This window comes from Mus pahari, chromosome 23 (assembly GCF_900095145.1).
Source record: "Mus pahari chromosome 23, PAHARI_EIJ_v1.1, whole genome shotgun sequence".
NCBI lineage: Eukaryota > Metazoa > Chordata > Mammalia > Rodentia > Muridae > Mus > Mus pahari.
Genome location: NC_034612.1, coordinates 2,191,833 through 2,213,209, shown reverse-complemented (window position 1 = coordinate 2,213,209; position 21,377 = coordinate 2,191,833). Strand labels below are relative to the sequence as shown.

The window sequence follows — 21,377 nt, the reverse complement described above, 5'->3', positions numbered from 1 at the left end:
TTGAGGAAGTGCCTCCATGAGATCCAGCTGTAAGGCATTTTCTCAATTAGTGATCAAGGGGGGAGGGCCCCTTGTGGGTGGTGCCATCCCTGGGCTGGTAGTCTTGGGTTCTATAAGAGAACAAGCTGAGCAAGCCAGGGGAAGCAAGCCAGTAAGTAACATCCCTCCATGGCCTCTGCATCAGCTCCTGCTTCCTGACCTTGCTTGAGTTCCAGTCCTGACTTCCTTGGTACTGAACAGCAATGTGGAAGTGTAAGCTGAATAAACCCTTTCCCCCCCAACTTGATTCTTGGTCATGATGTTTGTGCAGGAATAGAAACCCTGACTAAGACAGCAGCCATGGCTATATGGTGAGAAACTGTCTCAAAATAAAGTGTGTATGTGTGTATACGTGTGTGTGTGTGCATGTGTGTGTGTCTGTCTGTGTGTGCGTGTGTGCACAAGCATGCACTCACAGACAGGTGCTATGGCATGTGTGGAGGTCAGAGGACGACTCGGGGGAATCCGTTTTCTCCTTCTGTCATGTGGGTCTCAGAATAGAGCTTAGAGCGCCCGCCCACCCACCACCGGCCCGCCGCCGGCCCACTGCCGGCCTGCCCGCCAGCAAGCACCTTACTCACTGAGCCACCTGGTCTGCCCATCAACTCTCTCTTTGATGCCATCTACGTTGAAGTGGCATACAAATTCATACCAAGGAGAGCCGGGGAGAGGAAATGGATGATGCCCACACCTGCCCACACCTTTCATTCTCCCGCGAGGGTCTCCACGCCCCAGGAGGGACTGGGCCCAAGCTACTTGTCCAAGATGGCAGAGCAGAGAGGAAGAGAACCCAGGGCTTGACCAGTCCTAGCCCCACCTCTGGAGAGCACTGGCAGAGGTCTGACCTGCCTTGGCAGTGAGCACGGATGCTCCGTGAGGAGAGGCTGTCAGGCCCTGGGGCTCTCTCTGTGGAAGAAGGGCTGGAAGAGGAGCTCACGCATCACTTAGCACAGCCTCTACTGGCTGCGGCCCCCAGCGACACTGATACTATACCACGACACCCAGACTGAACAGCTCCCAATCACATCCAATTGATGCACACCCTGGGCCAGCCTATAGGACCTGGTCTTTGAACTGCAGATACTGATCTGGTGGGGAGGGGAGCTCAGGCACATGGGGAGTGCGGGGGGTGGGGAGCACTACTCACAGTCCTCTATAGAGGATGCAGCCGGCCAGCACGTGAGGGAAGCGCTGGCAGGTCTGTAAGATGAGGGCTGCCTTCAGCAGCAGCAGGGGCTCCACCTGGGGAAGACAAGACACGCGAACATGTTTACAAGTGCTTGGGGCAACTGTGAAGCAGGCTTCACAGTCACGGAGGGGATTGCAACCCAAGGCAGCCCACAGTTCTTGTAAGGAATTAATTGCTCAACCAGGAAGATCACATGAGCCTGTCCAGGGCTGCCCAGACACAGCAGCCTCCCGCCTGGCTGCCAGCACCGATGAGAACCAGGTGTCCAGGATAATGTAAGAGAGGCAGACAAAGGCAGAGTGATGTCACTCCCACTGCTGTCCCCACCCAGTGCCCAGCCTGGGCTCTGGGGATGTTGAGTCCCAGCCACTGTCTTCAGCTTCGAGAGGAAAGGTCAGAGCTGAGACACAGGCCAGCCACACAGCAGACGGCACTCACTGGGTCAGTGTAAGTGGGAGATGGACTGGGTCAGAAACAACTTCCCACCTCTCTCAGATGCAAAGGAGTTCAAGAGGGAGCCAGGCACACTGGTGGAGTCACTAAAGCCCACACTGCTTGTGTGGAGAGAGCAGGGGCCCTCAGGCCTTTGGGGCCAACCCTTCAGAGGCAATGACACCTCTCGCTCCCCTAGCTGCACACAGGTGTTCTGAAGCACCCACACCCGCAGCCCCAGGCTGGCAACGAGCAGGAGCACCCGCAGCCTTACTTTGGTGCGGTCCAGGTTCCACAGGGCATTGAAGATCCTGTGCGACTCGCTGGTGCTCCTGAGGACTTGTGTGATGGAGGTTTCCCACTGCAAGCTCAGCTTCTCCTGAGGATGGCTCTGAGAGAAAGACAGAGGACGTCGGTGCCTGAGATCAGGACACAGGCTCTAGGTTAAGGTGGCATTTCTGCAGGGGGCTCCCCGGGTCTGTCTCATCCCGACCCTGTATGACCAGCCCTGTTACAGAATCAGGGAATATACTGCTGAAAGGTGAACCAACCTAGGAAGGAGGGGAGAGCAGACACACGGGCACACAGGCATCCCTAAGGGGCTTTAGGTGTGCCATGTGACATGGAACCATGGAACACACAGACAGGCCCAAGGAAGGCTCAGTCCAGCAGTGCTGATCTTGAAGGGCCCAATGCCCCTGGCCCTCTGCACTCTTACCTCGTAGGCCAGGGAGACAGGGCCCATGTAGAAATGAAAAAATCCAATGAGCTGATCCAGAAACTGCTTGCAGCTGGTGTCAGAGATCTCCATACCACACCCCAGAGCCTGCAGAGGGGAGGCCAGGCAGTTCTTGTGGCTTTTCTCAGAGACCAGAACCAGCATCCAGGTTCTCTCTGGCCCCTGCCACAGGCCCGTGACGTCACTTCCTAGCCAGGCATGACACATGACGTCACTTCCTAGCCAGGCATGACAGCCTAAGCCTGCAACCCTAGCAGCCGGGAGACTGAGATAGGATGATCAGCCTGAGCTACAAACAGAGTGAATTCTAGGTCAGTCTAAGCTACAGTGAGATCATCTAGAGAATTCCCCAGTAGGGGACTGAAGCATGGCTTCTCAGTGAAGTGTTTACCTAACATGTGTGAGGTCTTTGGTGGAAAACAAAGGGCAATCACATTGTGTGAACCAGAGAGGACTAGTCCCTAGGTCAGTGGACTTGGTCACAAGGTAGAAACAGGGAAAGACCTTCAGAAATCTACAATGAAAAAGAACTGAGCAGGAACCCAGAGACATAGCAAACACACTGAGCTGCATAGGTCACAGGTGAAGATCAGGGAAAGAGAAGCCACTTCCAACAGGTGAGCAGACAAAATCCAGCAAGCCCTGCCTCCAGAACAAGCCCACAGCCCTCACAAGGGAGAGAGGAATTCCTCAGGACAAGTCAGTGGCAGAGGGAAATCCTACCTTCTACAGCAGTTAGAACCCTGCATCTCAGAGGGCAGCTCCTTAAGGCCCAGGGTGTTTACAGGGGGGTGAAGCAGTAGACAAGCTAAGGGGGTGAAACACTCCATCCTTCAGAGAAGATACTAAGGCTCAGGAAGGAAACAACACAGCTTCAGGAAGTCCCTGAAGCTGAACAGATTCACTAGGCCCTTCTCTCCCCAAGAGGATATAAGTGGTAAAGACTGCTAAGAGTCACTCTGAGGAGCCCAGCTGCCTGGAAGAGTCTTGTATCCACTGAGGCACCAGGAAAGGACACTCTTCAATCTGCTGAGCTGCCTGCAGGTTGGGCAGCGTGCCAGGTTCCTGGCTTCACGAGCTGCTGCCTGTGCTGGCTGAGTTTTTAGTGAGATAGCCATCATTGGGTTACTTCTGCTCCAGTTAGAACACCATCCTGTCAGGAGCCATCAAGGAGAAGCTAAAGGGCTGGTGAGATGGCTCAGCGGGTAAGAGCACTGACTTGTTCTTCCAAAGGTCCCAAGTCCAAATTCCAACAACCACACAGTGCCTCACAACCACCCATAATGAGATCTGACACCCTCTTCTGGTGTGTCTGAAGATAGCAACAGTGTACTTATTTATAATAATAAGTAAGTCTTTGGGCTAGAGCAAGGAGAAACTGGGCTAGAGCAAGGAGGAACTGAGCTAGTGGGCCGATCAGAGCAAGTGGGGTTGACCAGAGTGAGTCTTGGTCCTAAGTTCAATATTTAACAACCACATGAAGGCTCATAACCATCTGTACAGATACAATGCACTCATATACATAAAATAAATAAATAAAATTTTAAAAAGGAGAAGCTAAAAACTAACAGGTGATCTTCCTAAGATGGTTCCACCATGGACTATAAAGTTAATGACAAGTTCATGTCTCTAGGCAAAGCTGAGATTACATTTTAGGAAAGATTCCTGCTATTAATATGCTTTTCCTGTTATTATTAAATATATAAAACAATCACTAGGCATTAGCCCACCCTTTTGAGCAGATCTCTGCAGAACAACGAAGATGTACTGTCTTGTAGTGATGTTATGAAGACAGATGATTTCTTAATTATGAATCCCTAAAATTATATTAATTATAAGCTCTTTTATAATAGGATGGCTACTAAGTCCTTTCTGATGTCAAAACTGCAATGAGAACTCTGCCAGTCTTTTGTTTTGTTTTGTTGTGTCTTGTTTTGTTTCGAGACAGGGTTTCTCTGAATAGCCCTGGCTGTCCTGGAACTCACTTTGTAGACCAGACTGGCCTCAAACTCAGAAATACACCTGCCTCTGCCTCCCAAGTGCTGGTATTAAAGGCATGCGCCACCACTCCCTGGCTCTGCCAGTCTTTAGTGTCATGAATTAATTGCTTCTGAGAAAGCAAGCAGGCATCTACAACTTAGAACACATTCCAAGAGGTTGTAAAACCATTACCCAAAGGTCATAAAAAGAGAACTAAGGATTTACTATTGGTGCAAGGACAGAAGATAAAATACTGACTTGGCTTATCTATACAAAACTTACACTTAGTTAGGTCATTAACTCTCCATGAACCTGTAGAGCTAGTGACGGATGACGAATGTTTAGCCAGATAATTACTCTTAATGGATATGTATGTAAACATTCTCTGTTGTAAACCTCTTATTCAACTTATGGTTTGAATTTATATGTAAACTTGTGAACTTTTAACCATGTGATCAGGTATTCTGAAAGATTCTGAAGGAACTTTTTAAGCAGAACTAAGAATTTTTTTTAGAGAGAACCTTTTAGAAGAACTTTCTTAGGGACCTTTTAGAGAGGACTTAGGATAAAAATTAAAAACACTTTTCAAGGCAGCCCTCTTTCCTTCCCAAGACTTGAGCAAGCAGGCTGGGTTGGAGGTTAGAGCCCCCTGCTGTTCTAGGATGAGGTGCTGAACACCAGAGACTGCAGGGAAACTCAGACAGAGAGGCGGCTACCTCAGCAAGTGGCTTAGACTGAAGACAGGCAAACATCCTACCATTAAACCGCAACAACCCTAAATGTCTCACAAGACCAAGTCTTGACACCTGCTGGCGCTCTTCACCCCTCCATTACCTCAAGAGAGAACAAAGAAGAAAGAAGAACAGCTGGGGCTGCCCCCACCCCCGCCCCGCACCACCCCACCACCAAACACCTGTTAGTAACTCCAGTAAAACTCCTTGGCTAGTCAAATTGGACTCTGGTGGTATCTGGACTTTGGCCTGTCATGGCCTCCCCACCTGGGATGAGTGGGTAACTTTACGTCATCTTGACATAGGCTAGAGTCATCTGAGAGATGGGGACTTCAATTGAGAAAATGTCTCCATAAGATTGGGCTGTAGGAGGCCAGGCCTTTAATCCCAGCACTTGGGAGGCAGAGGCTGGCGAATTTCTGAGTTCGAGGCCAGCCTGGTCTACAGAGTGAGTTCCAGGACAGCCAGGACTACACAGAGAAACCCTGTCTCAAAAAAACCAACCAACAAACAAAAAAGGTTGGGCTGTAGGCAAGCCTACAAAATATTTTCTTAATTAGTGATTGATGGGGGAGGGCTCAACCCATTGTGGGCAGGGCCATCCCTGGGCTGGTGGTCCTGGGTTTTATAAGAAAGCAGGCTGAACAACCCATGAGGAGCAAGTCATTAAATAGCTCCCCCCACTCCCATGGCCTCTGCATCAGCTCCTGCCTCCAGGTTCCTCCCTGCTTGAGTTCCTGCCCTAACTTCCTTCAGTGATGAACTGTGGTGTGGAAGTGTAACCCGAATTAACCCTTTCCTCCCCCCAGCTGCTTCTGGTCATAGTGTTCATCACAGCAATAGAAACCCTGACTAGTATAACAACTGTTCCCATCTCCCCAGGAATACAACATAGATTATCTGACACGGAGGGTTGTGGCTGTGGGAAGACTAGAGTCCACTAGGAAAGAAAGCCACAGAGCCTTATCTTAAGTTGCAGCTGCTTGAACAAAAGCTACCAGCCTGGTCTGCTCCTTGCTTCTGTGAGCACTTGCTGACAGAAACCTTCTTCCGGGCCTTGTCAGTAGTCCTTGAGGAACTCAGTCACATAGCCCGAAACCGAAACCCACCAATGGAGAGAAAGATGAAGAATGATGCCATGCCACTTACAGATCCCCCGAGCGACTGCAGCTGGGCACTCAGGCACTTCAAGGCTACCTGAGGCACCGGTGTGAACGACCACATTCTCAGGAAAGTCTCAGGAGGCTTGTTCTGGAAGCCCGGTTTCCCACAACAGCTGAGAGCTACCTTGTTGGAAAGTGGGCTAACTTCGGCTTGAGGTGATGGAACACCCTCAGATTGGGAGCATCAGTGTGGCTCATTCGGCCCATAGGTGAGGGCAGTCTTACTGAGGTAGAACAGAAGGGCAGGGCACTGAGAAGCTGAAGGTGGAGGCAGTGGGAACAGGCTAGAAAGTGCATTAAAGACAGAGCCCAGGAATAGCTCTCACTGACTGAGAGTGAAGCTGAGGATAGCTCGGAGCCCAAGCAGAGTGGGTGGGTTACATCTGTCTATCAGAGCTGTAGCCCTAAAACTATGAAGTTGGGAGGGAGGCATGATACCCTTCCTCCAGCAAGGCCACACCTCCTCCAGCAAGGCCACACCTCCTCCAACAAGGCCACACCTCCTCCAACAAGGCCACACCTCCTCCAACAAGGCCACACCTCCAACAAGGCCACACCTCCTAAGACTACCACTCCCTAAGGCCAAGCATTCAAACACATGAGTCCATGGAGACCAAACCTACTCAAACCACCACAGTGCTGCATGTTTGATACTTCTGGGCATTTCTTTTGCCCAGAGATTGGTTAGACCCTGGTGCTAGCTTGGCCGTGAACCTGAAGTCATTAGTTCAGATTCCTAGTGCCTGCCAAGGCCTTCACAGACCCATCATCAAATACACAGAGGCACATACATCCCATCGGAGCCATGCCCGTGTTGATTAACCGTCATGCCTCCGTGCCACGTGAGACAGACAGCGTCATGATTCTTGACCTCATTCTGCAGTTGAAGACAGTGAGGCAGAATGTGTGTCTCAGACTTGACTGGAGCTGCACCCTTCTTTAAAAGAGAGGAAGGACCAGCCTGGGCTCTGGCTTGCATGAATCCCCAAGAGCCAGATGTCGTGGGGGGGGGGGATGCTTTTAATCCTAGCACTCAGGAAACAGATGTGTGTGGACCTCTGTGAGTTCAAGACCATCCTGGACTATATAGCAAGTTCCAGTGGGTAACTATCACTCAGCAGGTCTTCAGAGTAGGAGGCTGCACACCTAATCAGGGAGTGCTCCCACAGGGAGTGCTCCCACAGTGAGTGCTCCCACACCCCCACAGCATGTGTGTGATGCCCTACACTAGAACATTAGCCACCTCAGGGTGAGAGCATCTACCGGGACATAAAGCTGCATGTAGCCAGCACAATGATGAGACAGTACACTTGTACACTAACCCAGACTGGGCACCTGCATGAGCCACAGGAAGGCTTGCCTGCCCCTTCCTCTCAGCTCATGGAGACTGGAAAGGGAGGAGGCTGCAGTGCCATGTGGGACTTCTTTTGGAGGTTGTTTTGGCTTTTTGAGCACAGGGCATCATCCAGTCTTCCCTATGACATCACCACCACCACCACCACAGTTTCCGTATAGGATTCCCGCCAGGACTCTTACTGAGTTAAAGCTTGTGGATTTGTGCTTTGACCTGCGGTCTCTTTGCATGTTCCTCCGACCTTCCTCATCTGGGTCCCCACTCTCGGTCACGGTTTGTGATTACCATTGTGATGTCTTTCTCTCCGAGGCCCCTTTGCTTTCTCTGCTGTCCCTCTGCATTCCGAGGCGACAGGAGGGACAACAGAGCCTTACTGCCTTCTTGGTAAGATCACCATGTTTAAGGCGGGTTATGCAAGCAGGACCTGAGCTTAATAACCCTCTCTCAAGGACAAGGCAGCCATGGCAGTGTGTGCCAGTCATCCTAGCCCTGGGGAGGTGGAGGCAGGAGGATGGATCCCTGGCCCATTACCCAGCCTACCTAAATCAGGAGGTTTCAGGTCAGTGAGAGACCATCTCAAAACAATTGGTGGAGACAACAGAGGAAGAATGACTTCCAGCCTCTGCAAGCCCAGAGCCACCCACAGGAACATGTATATGCGGTCTTCAGCTCTTCCTCCTTCCAATGCTGTGGACATTTTCTTTATAACTGTGCACTGCTCCACCGATGCACGGGTCAGGCTCAGCACAGTCAGATGCACGGGTTAGGCTCAGCACAGTCAGATGCACAAGTCAGGCTCAGCACAGTCAGATGCACAGGTCAGGCTCAGCACAGTCAGATGCACAGGTCAGGCTCAGCACATTCAGATGCATGGGTCAGGCTCAGCACAGTCAGATGCACAGGTCAGGCTCAGCACAGTCAGATGCACGGGTCAGGCTCAGCACAGTCAGATGCACAGGTCAGGCTCANGGCTCAGCACAGTCAGATGCACAGGTCAGGCTCAGCACAGTCAGATGCACGGGTCAGGCTCAGCACAGTCAGATGCACAGGTCAGGCTCAGCACACTCAGATGCACTGGTCAGGCTCAGCACAGTCAGTCAGATGCACGGGTCAGGCTCAGCACAGTCAGATGCACGGGTCAGGCTCAGCACAGTCAGATGCACGGGTCAGGCTCAGCACAGTACAGAGTTTTACCTCTGTTGGCTTTGTGCTCCTGCTGGAGGCTGGGCTTCCCTCTGAGTGTATTTATGTCCTGTGCACAAGGCTGCTGTCTGTCTCTCCTCCCTATAGCTTCAGAAAGACCTCTTGGGATCAAACATCCCCTAAAATTCTTAAGTGTTCTGCCGACCGAGAGATGCAGAAAGCACTGGCGGAGCCTGGCAGTGATGCGCCAGCCTCACAGTGACGGAGCCAGGCAGTGATACGCCAGCCTCAACTGCTGGTGAGGACACTCAACCAGGAACATTTCCCGTGCAGACTAAACAGTTTCTGCTAACAAAAATAAAAACGACCAGCGACCTGACTGAGCACGCTGAGGAGCAGGTGAGTCCAGTCCACTCTGGAGCGGAAGTCAGTCAACAGCACAAAGGAGAGTCAGTAGCATGGAGAAAACGCAAAAGGGAAACTAAGGCTCTGAAAGAAACCAAATGGGAATGCTGAAGGCTAGGCCTGGTGGACAGATGAAACTGGGAGGGGGTTGAGCAGAGTCAGAGAGAGAAAATCCCCCTCTGTCGGAGTCTAGCCCTGGATTCTCCCTGGCAGCAGCAGAGGAACCTCCAGAGTGCTGCCATCTTCCTAACCCAACCAAGCCACAACGTCCCACGGAAGAGAAAGGCACACAGGCCAAGTATGAGAGACTTTAGTCAATTTTCTTCAGAGACACACAATTCCTTCAGACATGCACCGTGTCAGCTGCAGGCTAGGAAGCAAGGCTGGAAAGGCCCAGACAGCAAACGGGAACAGGACACACTGATCCCTCCCATAAACACAACAGGGAGATCTGTAGACATCGGGATGGATCCTAGAAGAGACCTTTAGGAAGTGGCTCTCCCCAGCTGGGTCTGTGAAGCCAAACCCTGCACGGTAATGGGCCGGCTTCACCATCCTATTAACAACACTGTGTGATGGTGCAGTGAAGCTCTGGGCACAGGGCAGTGTGCTGGGGCTGTACCATGGTCTCTCTTCTTTGACGCAGAAGATGCTGAGCCAAGATGGTGAGGTCACCTGATGTGCCTGTGGTTCTCCAGGCCCTGCTGCCCACAGCCTGCAGCCTGTTGACGGGGGAAAGGTGAACTGCTTCTCATTCCTCAGAATCAACAGAGTTCTCCCTTGTGTGAGGGACAGTGAGGTGAGGGCATCTGCAGGACAAGGCCTGTAGGATCCCAGAATCTGCCGGCCTCTGCTAGCACCTCCCAGTGCTGTATCTTTCCTCTTTCTTCACCCCCTTTCACATTTCCCGGGCACCAAGTTGCTGTCTGCCCCACAGCCGACCCACAGCTGGGCTGAACTGACACCCAAGCTCCGGAGCTGGTTGAGAGATGAGGTCATTGGTGGCACACAGGACATCAACTATGCATGGCCTATCCCAGAAGCCTCCTCGNGCGTCTCTAGACAGAGGGACACCTCTCCCTGCTTCCTGCTGCTCCCATGGGTCTCCTGGCCAGGAAGCATTGANACCTNCTGNGCCACAAGCCAAGCACCCTCTCCCCGGGGAGAGGCTTCCTCAACTGTCCTTCCTGGCAGGGCGAGCCAGCCAGTGTGGTGGCCATGCCTGGGGGGAGGGGTCCTCCGCTCTGCGCAGCTGCAGTGTGTGCGAGGTTTTCCTCCAAGTCCTTTCCTAGGCCATTCGCTCCACACTCAGGGCCTTCTCAACACTGAAACTGCGGCTGAGAAGCAAAGCCGAGAGCTTGGAGCCTCCAGGCCCTCGGTACCTACCCTTCCTTCCTGGTCTCCCTCCCTCCTAGCCCACACAATGTAGGTGCAAAGGGTCTTCAGGGCAGGGCTTAGAAAGCCCGGATGCTGTCCGCCACAGGCTCCAAGTCACTGAAGCTTCTCTTCCTACTTCTCTGAACACTAGCCTACCGCTCCAAGCCCAGGGTCTATCCAGGCCCCGCCCCCTTGGCACAAGCCCCGCCCCTCACCAGCCCCGCCCACCAGAGTTAGTGACTAGGCTAACAGTCCACGTTCTGCTCTACCTGGGCCAAAGAGGGCCGTACCTCCAACACTGGAAAGAAGTGTGGGAGGTGGTTACCTGTGACTGTAGAGCCCTGAGGACGAACAGAAGAGACTGCTATAGCCAGGAGAAAGTGCTGAGCTTCTGAGCCCCTGGTAGCAGGATCTGGGAGGGGCAAAGCCCTGTATCCAGAAGAGGAGGAACTATGGAGCCCCAAGGAAGCAGACGAGGTACCCTTTACCCTCAGAGACAGGGCAGTGGAGCTACCCTTTTGCCCCACAGACAGGAAGGCAGGGCTGCTGCACCACCATTACTTCCTGCAAAGGATGAGACAGTTCGGATAAGTGAAGACTTCTCTTACAGACCTTCCCTGACCAAGAAAAAGGCCATACATGACTTCCGGGTAAGGTGGCCAGAGCTAATTCTCCTGGAACGGAAGAAAGAGGAGGAGCTCCCCCTACTTGGCCAAAGCTCATCGGGCTTCCTCCCTGCTGCCAGCAGCCGCTCTTCAGTGGTCAGCACTGCCTACACAGACCTGGACAGCTCCCCTAGTGAGCTCCTGGATTCCAAAGCACTGGCTGCTGACTCCCACGCCCCGCCTTCACAGGCGCCACACATGATCATTCTCAACAACTATCTGAAGCCAGAGTCGCTGACACGGCTGGAGAAGAGGGTGAAGAGGAAGACCCTGGCGGCCATGACGGAGCTGGAACAGGACATGGAAGAGGTTAAGAGACGACAGTCGGGGTTCATAAGGGACATCAAGGACATGCAGAAGGAAATGTTATGTGAGAAAGCTGACAGTAAGCCATTCCTTGAGTACCTGCAGCAGAAGAAGGAGGAGAAACAGAGGAAGTACGACTCCCTGTGGAAAGACTACATCCAGCAGTGTGAGGAGATCGAGGAAAGGAGGCGAGAGCTGGTCTCTACCTTCACCTCCCGCACGGCAGGCCTCCAGAAGCAGCTGGAGCAGGGCAGGAAGCTAGAGGCCAGCTTGAGGAAGAAGATGAAGGCCCTGGAGCCCACGGCACAGGTAAAGGAGCACCAGGAACAAATGATCCAGGCCTTAGAGCTGGAGAAAGCCAGCATAACAACTGACGTCTCCTTAATGGACCAAGGGGCACACCTTCAGTTCCTGAAGGAAAGGGCCGCCTTGGAGAAGCAACTGGAGGAGCTGAACCTGCTGGAGTCTGGAGAGCAAATCACCCGAAAGCTGAAGAAGAAGGCCAAGGCCTTGGATGCTATGGCCAAACAGGCTCATGAGGGCTTCTGGGAGGGAATTAAAGCTCAGAACACAGAGCTGCAAACACAGCTCCGGCAGCTGGATCAGGAGTTCTGCAACCTGGAGGCCGGAAAGGAGAAGCTGGAACGGAGAAAGCAGCGGTGGAAAGAGCAGCAGTGGTACCTGGAGGCTCTGGCCCGGGGGAGGGAGCGCCTGCAGCAGCAGGAGCACTGCCGTCAGGAGCGGGAGCACCGCCGGCAGCAGCAGGAGAGCCACCACCCCAGACCACAGACAGCTCCTCTACCAGCACTGGGCCGTCTATTAAGTGCCAGGCAGAAAACCAATCCTAAGAAATGGCCGCCACGTCCCAGGAAGCAGACTGGAGCTGAAGCTGGAGCACTACACAAAGAATGAGGATGCTATCTGATAATGCAGAGACAGAGGCACCAGGGGGACAGAGGGCTGAGTTCAGAGGGGCAGAGGGGTCCTGGGCTGGCCTGTCTCTCAGGCTTGGCACCCTCACAGTAGCTGAAGGGCTATCCTAACTGAAAGCTTCCCAGCATTGGGAAGCTTTGTTCTTCAGAAACTATACCTCCCATGCTCCCAGTACCTCCGTGCTCCCTGTACATTCCGTGCTCCCCATACCTCCCATGCTCCCCATACCTCCGTGCTCCCTGTACCTTCCGTGATCCCCGTACTTCCCGGGCTCCCTGTACCTCTTGTGCTCCCTGTACCTCCCATGCTCCCTGTACTGCCCGTGATCCCTGTACCTTCCGTGATCCCCGTACCTCCCGTGTTCCCTATACCTCCAGTGTTCCCCATACCTCCCGTGATCCCCGTACCTCCCGTGCTCCCTGTTGCAGACTTTGGTGCTCAGTTCCTGCTCTAGTGTGGCCTTCATGACAGGGTGCATTTTGTAACAGGCACCTTGCACACAGTCAGCCCATCTCACAGTAGGAGCATAGGTGTCTTAGGTGGGCACATGGTGGCATTTGGGGAACTGGGTTCTTTGCATTTGTGTCTGGCTGAGGCTGGATTGTTTACATAGCTGTGGGTCGTGGTGTAGCGTATGGCCCCGTGTTTGGGCCATGTGCTCCTGTGTGACAAAATACAGCCAGCTCTTTGAGTCCTGGGCGTTGCTCTAGGCAAAAAGCCTAAGCCTTACGTTGTAGAATTTTAGCTTTTACTTAGCTGTAATAACATGAACTCATTTAAAAATGTGCCAAGAATGAAATGCTGAACATACCTTTGGCTTACAGAGTTAACTTACACATGAAATGTTATTTAAAAACAAAAGCTTACCTGTGATTATTCATAAGAAAAGTAGTTTGTTTATCATTACACAAAACAAAAGCCTATTTATGATTTTTCAAAATAAAACATGACGGTAAGTCTCAGAGGGCACAGACAAGGGCCAGAGGGCACTGACAGCAGGAAGGAAGGTGGAAGGTGGGGGTGTGACAGGGAAGGGCTTTAGATCAGAGTTTCAGTGTTGGCTGTCCATCTCACTGGGCACAGGACACCTGAAGTGTCTAAGAGGGAGCAGCACATTGGCTTCTCCAGCCAGAGACCACGAGGTCCAGCTGGTGGCCAAGTGATGTGTTTGAAGCTGATGGACAATTGTCCCCTTGCCATCTTCCAGTTCCCTATGTTGCATTTACTGCTGCATGTGCCGGGCCCAGCGGTCAGAGCTGAGCAGCAAAGAACCAAAAGGTTGTTGACAGGTCATGTGACAAGGAGCAGTGCCTCGCCCTGCTCTTGTCTCACACCTCATGAAGACTTAGCCCAGTGTGGCGGCTTTGGGGAGATTCCGGTCAGTCCTCCTCATGCCCACCACTTTCCTCCACACTACCCCAAGGCAGCCTCTCCTGGTAGCAGCTATCTGTCTTGCATGTGAGGCAATGTGTGCTGCGCAAGAGTTTCACGAGGGACAGAGAGGCGGACACCATCCCTCACGACACCAAGCCGGGATTTCTCTGACCCAAAGCAAACAAGGACATAGCAAAGGAAGAAATCACAGTCTGGTGTCTCTCATCAGCACAGACACAACATTTCCAAGTCTGGTAAACTATAGTCAAGAACACAGTGAAAGCTGCTCACAGTGATGCAGGCAGGCCTTTAGGTCCAGCACTCGGCAAGCAGGGGCAGGCGGGTTTCTGTGAGGTTGAGGCCAGCCTGGTCTAGAGAGGGACTTCCAGGACAGCCAGGGATGTTGAGAACACAGTAAGAAGATCATATGCCGGGGCCAGGTGGGTTTTGTTCCTGAGGTACGAGTTTGGTTCACCAGGCAGAAACAAGTCCTGGTTGTAAGTGTAGGTGTAACTCGGCACTCAGAAAAACCCAAGACAGAAACTGTACCCATCATCTCAATTGGCATAAAGAAGGTTGTCAACAAGGTCCAGGATCTCTCTCTCTCTCTCTCTCTCTCTCTCTCTCTCTCTCNCNCTCNCACACACACACACACACACACACACACACACACACACACATGTGCGCGTGCTGAAAAGGAGCACAGCTCCTGTCAGACAGGCTATGGGTCAGGCAGTATTCCCTGGCAGATGCAGGAGACAGAGGGCAAACTCCTCCACACCCCCTCAGTCTGGTGCTCAGAGTGTTAGCTAGAGCAGTAAGAGAAAGAAAGAAAAGGGACAGCAACAGAAAATAAAGACTCAAGACGCGAGTCACCCGTGCTTGCAGATGGCATGGTTCTCGGTTTCGGCCTCCCTGCAGACTCCAGCAGACTCCGTTAGACTTGATAAATAACCCACTGTGGGAGCACGACACAAAAACCAACCTACGAAGGAGTGGTTTTCTCTGTGTATCAGTAACAAAATTGCTAGGAAAGGAAAAAAATTGGGGAGGAAAAATCCCATTCCTCATAGCTTGAAAGCAAACAAACAAACAACAGCAGAACATCGAAACTGTGGAGGAGAGCAAGTGAGGAGGAGGAGATGCCTAACTAAGGAGGAGGAGCCTAACTAAGGAGGAGGAGCCTAACTAAGGAGGAGGAGCCTAACTAAGGGGGAGGGGCCTAACTAAGGAGGAGGGGTCTAACTAAGGAGGAGGAGCATAACTAAGGAGGAGGAGCCTAACAAAGGAGGAGGGGGTCTAACTAAAGAGGAGGAGCCTAACTAAGGAGGAGGGGTCTAACTAAGGAGGAGGAGCATAACTAAGGAGGAGGAGCCTAACTAAGGAAGAGGAAGACTGCCATTCTGAAAACTCTAAAACACAGAGGAGCCGATGGTAAGGAGCACAGGGAGACAGGATGGCTGTCAAGCTCAGGGATACCTCAATTGCAGTGTAGAAGTAACAACCAGCATGAAGCAGTCCACAGCCAACAGAACCTCCATCAAAATTCAAACAATGTTCCTCACAGAAAAATAATCTTGTCACAGGAAGACTTGCTCTCAAATCACAGCGCAGAGCCCCAGTCAGAAAACCAGCGTGGCTCTGCTGCAAAAGCACGCCTAGGGATGAGTCAGAGAGCAGAGGGGCCAGCGACAACCAACACACCCACTGCCACCTGAGCTTCCAGCCCTCAAGGAAGGCGCTTCCTTAACAAAAGCACACATCTGGGCAGCAAGATGGCTCAGTGGGTGAAGGCTCTAGGGGCCAAGCCTGGGGATGAGAATTCAGTCCTAGAGATCTCCATGGTGGACAGGGAACGAACGCCGGCGAATTGTCCTCTTACCTAGACACACCCACCATAGCACTTGCGCGTGCGCATACACACACACATACATACACACAAACACACACCTGCGCACGCGCACACACACACACACTCGAGAGTAAGTGAATGAACAGCAACAGGAGTTGATAGAACGTGATAAGCAGGTGTGGTGGTACAAGCCTATCAACCAACCACTTGGGAGGCAGAAGCAGAAGCTCAGGGTGATACACAACACACAGTGCACCCTTAAATCGTAACAAAACCATGGCATCTGCAGAAAGGATGGAAATCAGTACAGCAAGCAAAATATGGTTTGGAAAGATAAACACTACCTGTTTTCTGTAGAGGACTTAGATTTATTTCTTTATGTTTTGGGAAGGTGGGGGTCACAGCACACATGTGGAGGCCAGAGGAGAATTTCCAAGAGCAGGTTCTCTACTGTATGAATCTTAGGGGTCAAACATGGGGCTTGGTGGCAAGCACCCTTCCCCATTTAGTCATTGCCAGCTCAGTCATTGAAGTCTTAAACTTAAATTTATACTGTGTGTGTGTGTGTGTGTGTGCGCGCGCGCGTGCGCATGTGTGCAAGTCATGGTTTTTTTTTTAAATGAATGGGTATTTTGCATACATGTCTGTATACCATGTATGTGCCTAGTACTTGATGAAGCCAGAAGAGGATGTCAGATCCCCTGGAACTGAGTCAGAGATGGTTGTGAGGCACCATGTGGATGCTGGGAATTGAACTATGTAGCTCTGGCTATCCTGTAAAACTCACAGACATTCCCCTGCCTCTGCCTTCTAAGTACGGGGATTAAAGGTATGGCTACCACGCTGGGCCAAGAAAAATCCTTAAGGGATGTTGGAAATAGCAGGTGATGAAACATAGATAATAACCACAGGAGCAGAGAACAGTCCATCACACCTGTGCCTGAAGACGCCATGACAGAACCTGCTACTGCCTGTGCTGACATGAGACATTAGCTTAAAACTCTTCTTCACCCGAGCCTAGCCCACTGCAGCCGGGCCGACCTCCACAGGTCCCAAGCACCTTCTGTCCCCCCAGCTCTGGGCTGACCTGAAGTGCTCCTTCCTGCTCTCTCCAAGGCCTCGCTCAGCTCACACGTGTACTGCAGATCCTGGGACAGCCTAGGCCTGCTGTGAGCTGCACCCGCCCTGTGGGCTGCACCCACCCTTTGAGCTGCACCCGCCCTGTGGGCTGCACCTGTGCTGAGGCCGTGCTGTGACATTGCATAGTTAACTGGGCTGCCATTACAGGCACCACAGAGATGGAGGGCAATAGGTGACAGGGTCATGACCGCTCTAAGTGAGCCATGCTGCCCCCACCCCAGGATTGCTCTCCAAACGCAGGACTCCCAGTCACACTCACAAACTAGCCGGAGCCACTGGGCATGGGACTGAATTCGGGAGAGACACTGTCTACCCCAAGAGTGACATGAAACTATAGCTATCACGGCATGCAGGGTTCCTGAACCACTCGGGCTCACGGTCAACTAACTTCGGACCTAAGCAGTGCTTAGGAAACTCAGCAACAGTGCGGGGTTGCTGGGTAACCAGACGGGAGAAAAACCACCCTTGGCCTCCATCCACACCACTCACACATAGAAACCCAGGTAGGGTGACAGACACAAATTTAAAAGCAAAACCAGTCAGCTTCTTTTTTAAATTGAAGACCAACCAATCAGCTTCCTTTTTAAATAGATGATCAACCAATCAGCTTCTTTTTAAATTGAAGACCAACCAATCAACTTCTTTTTAAATTGACGACCAACCAATCAGCTTCTTTTTAAATTGAAGACCAACCAATCAGCTTCTTTTTAAATTGAAAATAGTAGGCAATAGTTTCCGGGGCTACAGAAGGCACCACCCACAGAAGATAACAGACACCACCAACACAGAACACAGCTGCTCATCAAGGAAAATAAGCATGCCACAAACAGGGTCTCCACATACATATACACACATATGTAAACACATGTACACATGCACAGACATGAACATATATGTGCACGTATCCACCTGACACACGCAAACCTAAGTAAAAACAATACAAAGAATTCTGCCGTGTTCAGAGCAGGGAATCCCTGAGGTGTACTGGAGAAGGGCTGAGTGTGGCTCAGGGCCAGAACCCATGTGTGACGTCATGAGGCCCTGGCAGAGGTCTCCCTTGCACCACTGATGCCTTCAGAGGGCACTGAGGTCTGAAGAGCAGCTGCGGCCCGAGGAGGAATACATCTTATCATCGCAACGCTCCAATACCAGCTCTGCCTTCAGACTTACCCACAGGTAGTCCCCATCCGCCCTGATGGCAAACTTGAGGTTCCGCAGACGGATGAGCGTGGGCGGGATGCCCGAAAGGTCCCACAGGCAGCGCACGACTCCGGCAAGCTGGCCACAGAGCAGTTCCTGCTGGTCTAACAGGGTCTGTGGGAGAAGCAGACAATGTTTTACCAGACTGTTCTACATCTGCACTCGTGTGTGTGTGTGTGTGTGTGTGTGTGTGTGTGTGTGTGTGTATACATGCATGTGTGTTTGTGTGTGCACATGTTACAGTATATTTGAACCTGTTTCTGGTTAGGGTATAGCTCAGGTCCTTAGCTTACATCTTTAATCCCTCTGGCTGGAGTACAGACACACTCAGTACTCACCTTTAATCCCAAACAATGAAGGTAAAGTCATTTTGTGGGAGGAAGTACTCATGTTTGAAGTGATGCCTAATTGAGTGGCAGGAAAAGTGATGGATGAGAAAAAGACTTGACAGAGTAGGATATGTCCAACCCTCGCAAGAAAAGAGAGAGAGGCTGCTTAAGGGAGAGATAGACAGCACAGGGGGAGGAGAGTGCAGCACAGCATAGAGTCCATGGAGAGCAGTAAGCCCGTGGAGAGCTGTAAGCCCGTGGAGAGCTGTAAGCCCGTGGAGAGCTGTAAGCCCTCAATCCCACAAGATGATGTCCTTTCCTGCCCTCCAGGGGCTCTGGGCACACACATATGTGCAGACAAAACACTCATTCAAGATCTAGTGCCCGCTAGGAATGGAAAGTAAAAGGAACTCTGTGAGCAGAGGTCACCACAGGGCGGTGACCGTCCCAATCCAGTGATCTGGAGACAAGGAGAAGGCAGGGTGGCTGGTGTGTGGGGAATGTTAGTAAAAGGGGGGCTCAGGCTAACAAGCAGGCTGTGGGTGTGGTCAAAGTCCCGGCTAGGGGCGTTGGGGAGGAGATGGGTGGGAGAGGGAGCCAGGCAGGGTGATGTCTAAGAACCAGGACCAGTGCGAGTCCCACTGCAGCACCTGCCTGCAGTAAGAAGGGCTGTGACTCGGGGTCATTCCCGTCAGGTGTGACCCTGGCACAATAAACACTGGTAGGTGAAATGGCACAATGTCTAGAACTTGCTTTAAACTTATCTAGGAAAAAAATATAATATGAGGGATCTTAGGGCTCACAGGATTTGTAGCATTCACAGCATGTAAGAGCTTGTAATAGTCCCTGTTTGAATAAAAGCATTTTTTTTAAAGAGACTTTTTTTCTTAACACTTATTTATTTATTGAGTGTATGTATATGAATGCATTGTTGCTGTCTTCAGGCACACTACAGAGGAGGGCATTGGATCCCACTACAGATGGTTGTGAGCCACCATGTGGTTGCTGGGATTTGAACTCGGAACCTCTGTTAGGGCAGTCAGTGCTCTTAACCACCGAGTCGTCTGAATAATCATCCAGCCCCGTGGATAAAAGCTTCTTAAAATTAGCTGATCAAAGACTTGAGGGCAGGACACAGACAAAAAAATAAAAAAATAAAAACTCTTACAGCTAAGAGAGCCAACAGGAGGCCTAAGCTGCTTGGGAATTTAAGATCCAGACAGGAGGACAGCCTGGAGTCACGGGCCTGAGAACTCTGAGAACTTGTCTTGAAACTTCAAAGGTAAGTCAAAAGGCGGCTGGGGAGACAGCAGAGCAGGCATGTGGCCCTGCACTTCATCCCCAACATGTCTTCAAAGAGGCCATGTGCACAAGAGCGCCTGCTTACCTGGGACGGATAGAAGTAGCAGATGCCAGCTCTGGTTGGGTCTCCTTCTCCCTTTACTTTGGAACCGTCATACAGGAAAAAGTAGTTCCACCTGGCAAGGGAACAGAACGAAGCCATGGGTCTCCCCCGCTAGTGACAATGACAAGCTCGGGACACTTTTCTCTCTAGCTCCTGGCTCTGGGAGGGCCTGGTGCTCAGCTGCCAGGAAGAGTTTGGCAGCCACAAGCAGCAGATAAAGCCGCTGCCAGTGCAGCACAGGCAGACCGTGCACAGCAGTCAACCCATCTGCTGGAGGAGGCAGCCGCTCCTGCAGGAACCAGATCACCCACCCGCCCAGGGCTGTGGTTTGAAATCCTCACCCCCAGCAGCCCAAGCACATCGCCTGTGCTTTCCTGCCGTGTCTCTAGGTTCTGGTAACCAAGTCATCTCCCGCGCTTCTCCCGAGCATGCTGGTGGGAAGCGGCCCTTCTGAGGACTCGTGGACTCACTTAACAGATGTGTAACAACACACAACAGATGTGCTCGTGCATAACAGGAAGACGGCAGCCCTTAAAAGATGACAGAAAGGGAAGAGAGGCCCCTTGGTCTTGCAAACTATATATGTCCCAATACAGGGGAATGCCAGGGCCATGGAGTGGGAGTGGGTGGGTAGGGGAGCAGGGGCAGGGGGAGGGTATAGGGAACTCTCGGGATAGCATTTGAAATGTAAATGAAGAAAATATGTAATAAAAGAAAAAAGAAAAAAATGAGAGAAAAACACCAAACTCCTCTCGGACTCTCAAACCTTACGAGTGGCTTAACCTGGCTTCCTCCCACCTTTCCAGGTTCCTCAGTGTAAAGGAATCTTTCTTCTGAGTTCCCAGCACCTTCTGCGCTGTGCTAAAGACCCAAACAGGTCTCACTCGGTAGCCCAGGCTGACCTCGAACTGCACCGCCTCCTGCTTTTGCCTCCCTCCCAAGTTCTGTGGCTACCGCTCGGCCATGACTGACTTGGGGAGACTCTGGCTCTGAGGTAGTCATTGCCTGTCTGCACAAGGCAAACTTCGCAGAGCCTGGGCTTCAGCTGTACCTTCAGACTCTGAGAGGACACAGACCAGGCCAGAGAAACCCACTTCACTTCCTCACGACAGACACCTGTCCCAACATCATCCGCTAAAGCTCCGGGGCTCAGTGTGCAACTGGCTGTACGTTACATGGTGATCAAAAACATTTGTGTATTTTCAAAGCCCACTGTGGACCACCAGCCACCCCGGTCCCCCCCCCACACTCTGAAATCACCACCTCCTCTACATACACTCTACCTCGGGCATCACTTGGAATGGCTCATGTCATCAGTTGCTAGGTCTGCAGAGTTTAGTCAAGCCACCCCCTTCACTGTCACCTCTCAGGAGCATTTGTTGAGCCAGGTTATGAAAAAGGACGAAGCTACAGAGGGTGAATGAGGGAACCCAAGTTTGAGACACGCATTGCGCAACAGCCTTAAGAGCCAGACTGGCCAAACCTCAACTTCAGCCCTTCTGCCTCTTCGCAGACACAGACGACACACCCAGGCAAACAAGACTGGTGGCACCCTCCCAGTCATCTGCCTGAAGTGCCTGAGGTGGAGTTGGCAAGGTGTTCCGGGTTTTGCTTATTTTTT

The 21,377-nt window shown here is 51.8% G+C and overlaps 2 protein-coding genes across 3 annotated transcripts in view; one reads left to right on the top strand and one right to left on the bottom strand.

Annotated features, from left to right (window-relative positions):
• Hps4 (HPS4 biogenesis of lysosomal organelles complex 3 subunit 2) overlaps positions 1-21,377 on the bottom strand; it is a 36,649-nt gene that overhangs the window by 13,269 nt on the left and 2,003 nt on the right. For both annotated transcript variants that reach the window (XM_029533839.1, XM_021186806.2), the window contains 5 exons: positions 19,739-19,829; positions 17,993-18,136; positions 2,379-2,486; positions 1,935-2,051; positions 1,187-1,281 (listed from right to left, as the gene is read on the bottom strand). In XM_029533839.1, the coding sequence (XP_029389699.1) occupies positions 1,187-1,281; positions 1,935-2,051; positions 2,379-2,486; positions 17,993-18,136; positions 19,739-19,829 (555 nt within the window). The remainder of the gene's footprint in view (positions 1-1,186; positions 1,282-1,934; positions 2,052-2,378; positions 2,487-17,992; positions 18,137-19,738; positions 19,830-21,377) is intronic.
• Positions 11,005-12,435, top strand: LOC110312872 (coiled-coil domain-containing protein 121-like). Its single transcript, XM_021186807.1, has one exon. It carries the CDS (start codon positions 11,005-11,007, stop codon positions 12,433-12,435), a length of 1,431 nt encoding a protein of 476 aa, XP_021042466.1.

Excerpts from the sequence above, each read along its gene's own strand:
- LOC110312872 (XM_021186807.1), top strand. The coding sequence starts at position 11,005 with ATGGAGCCCCAAGGAAGCAGACGAGGTACCCTTTACCCTCAGAGACAG.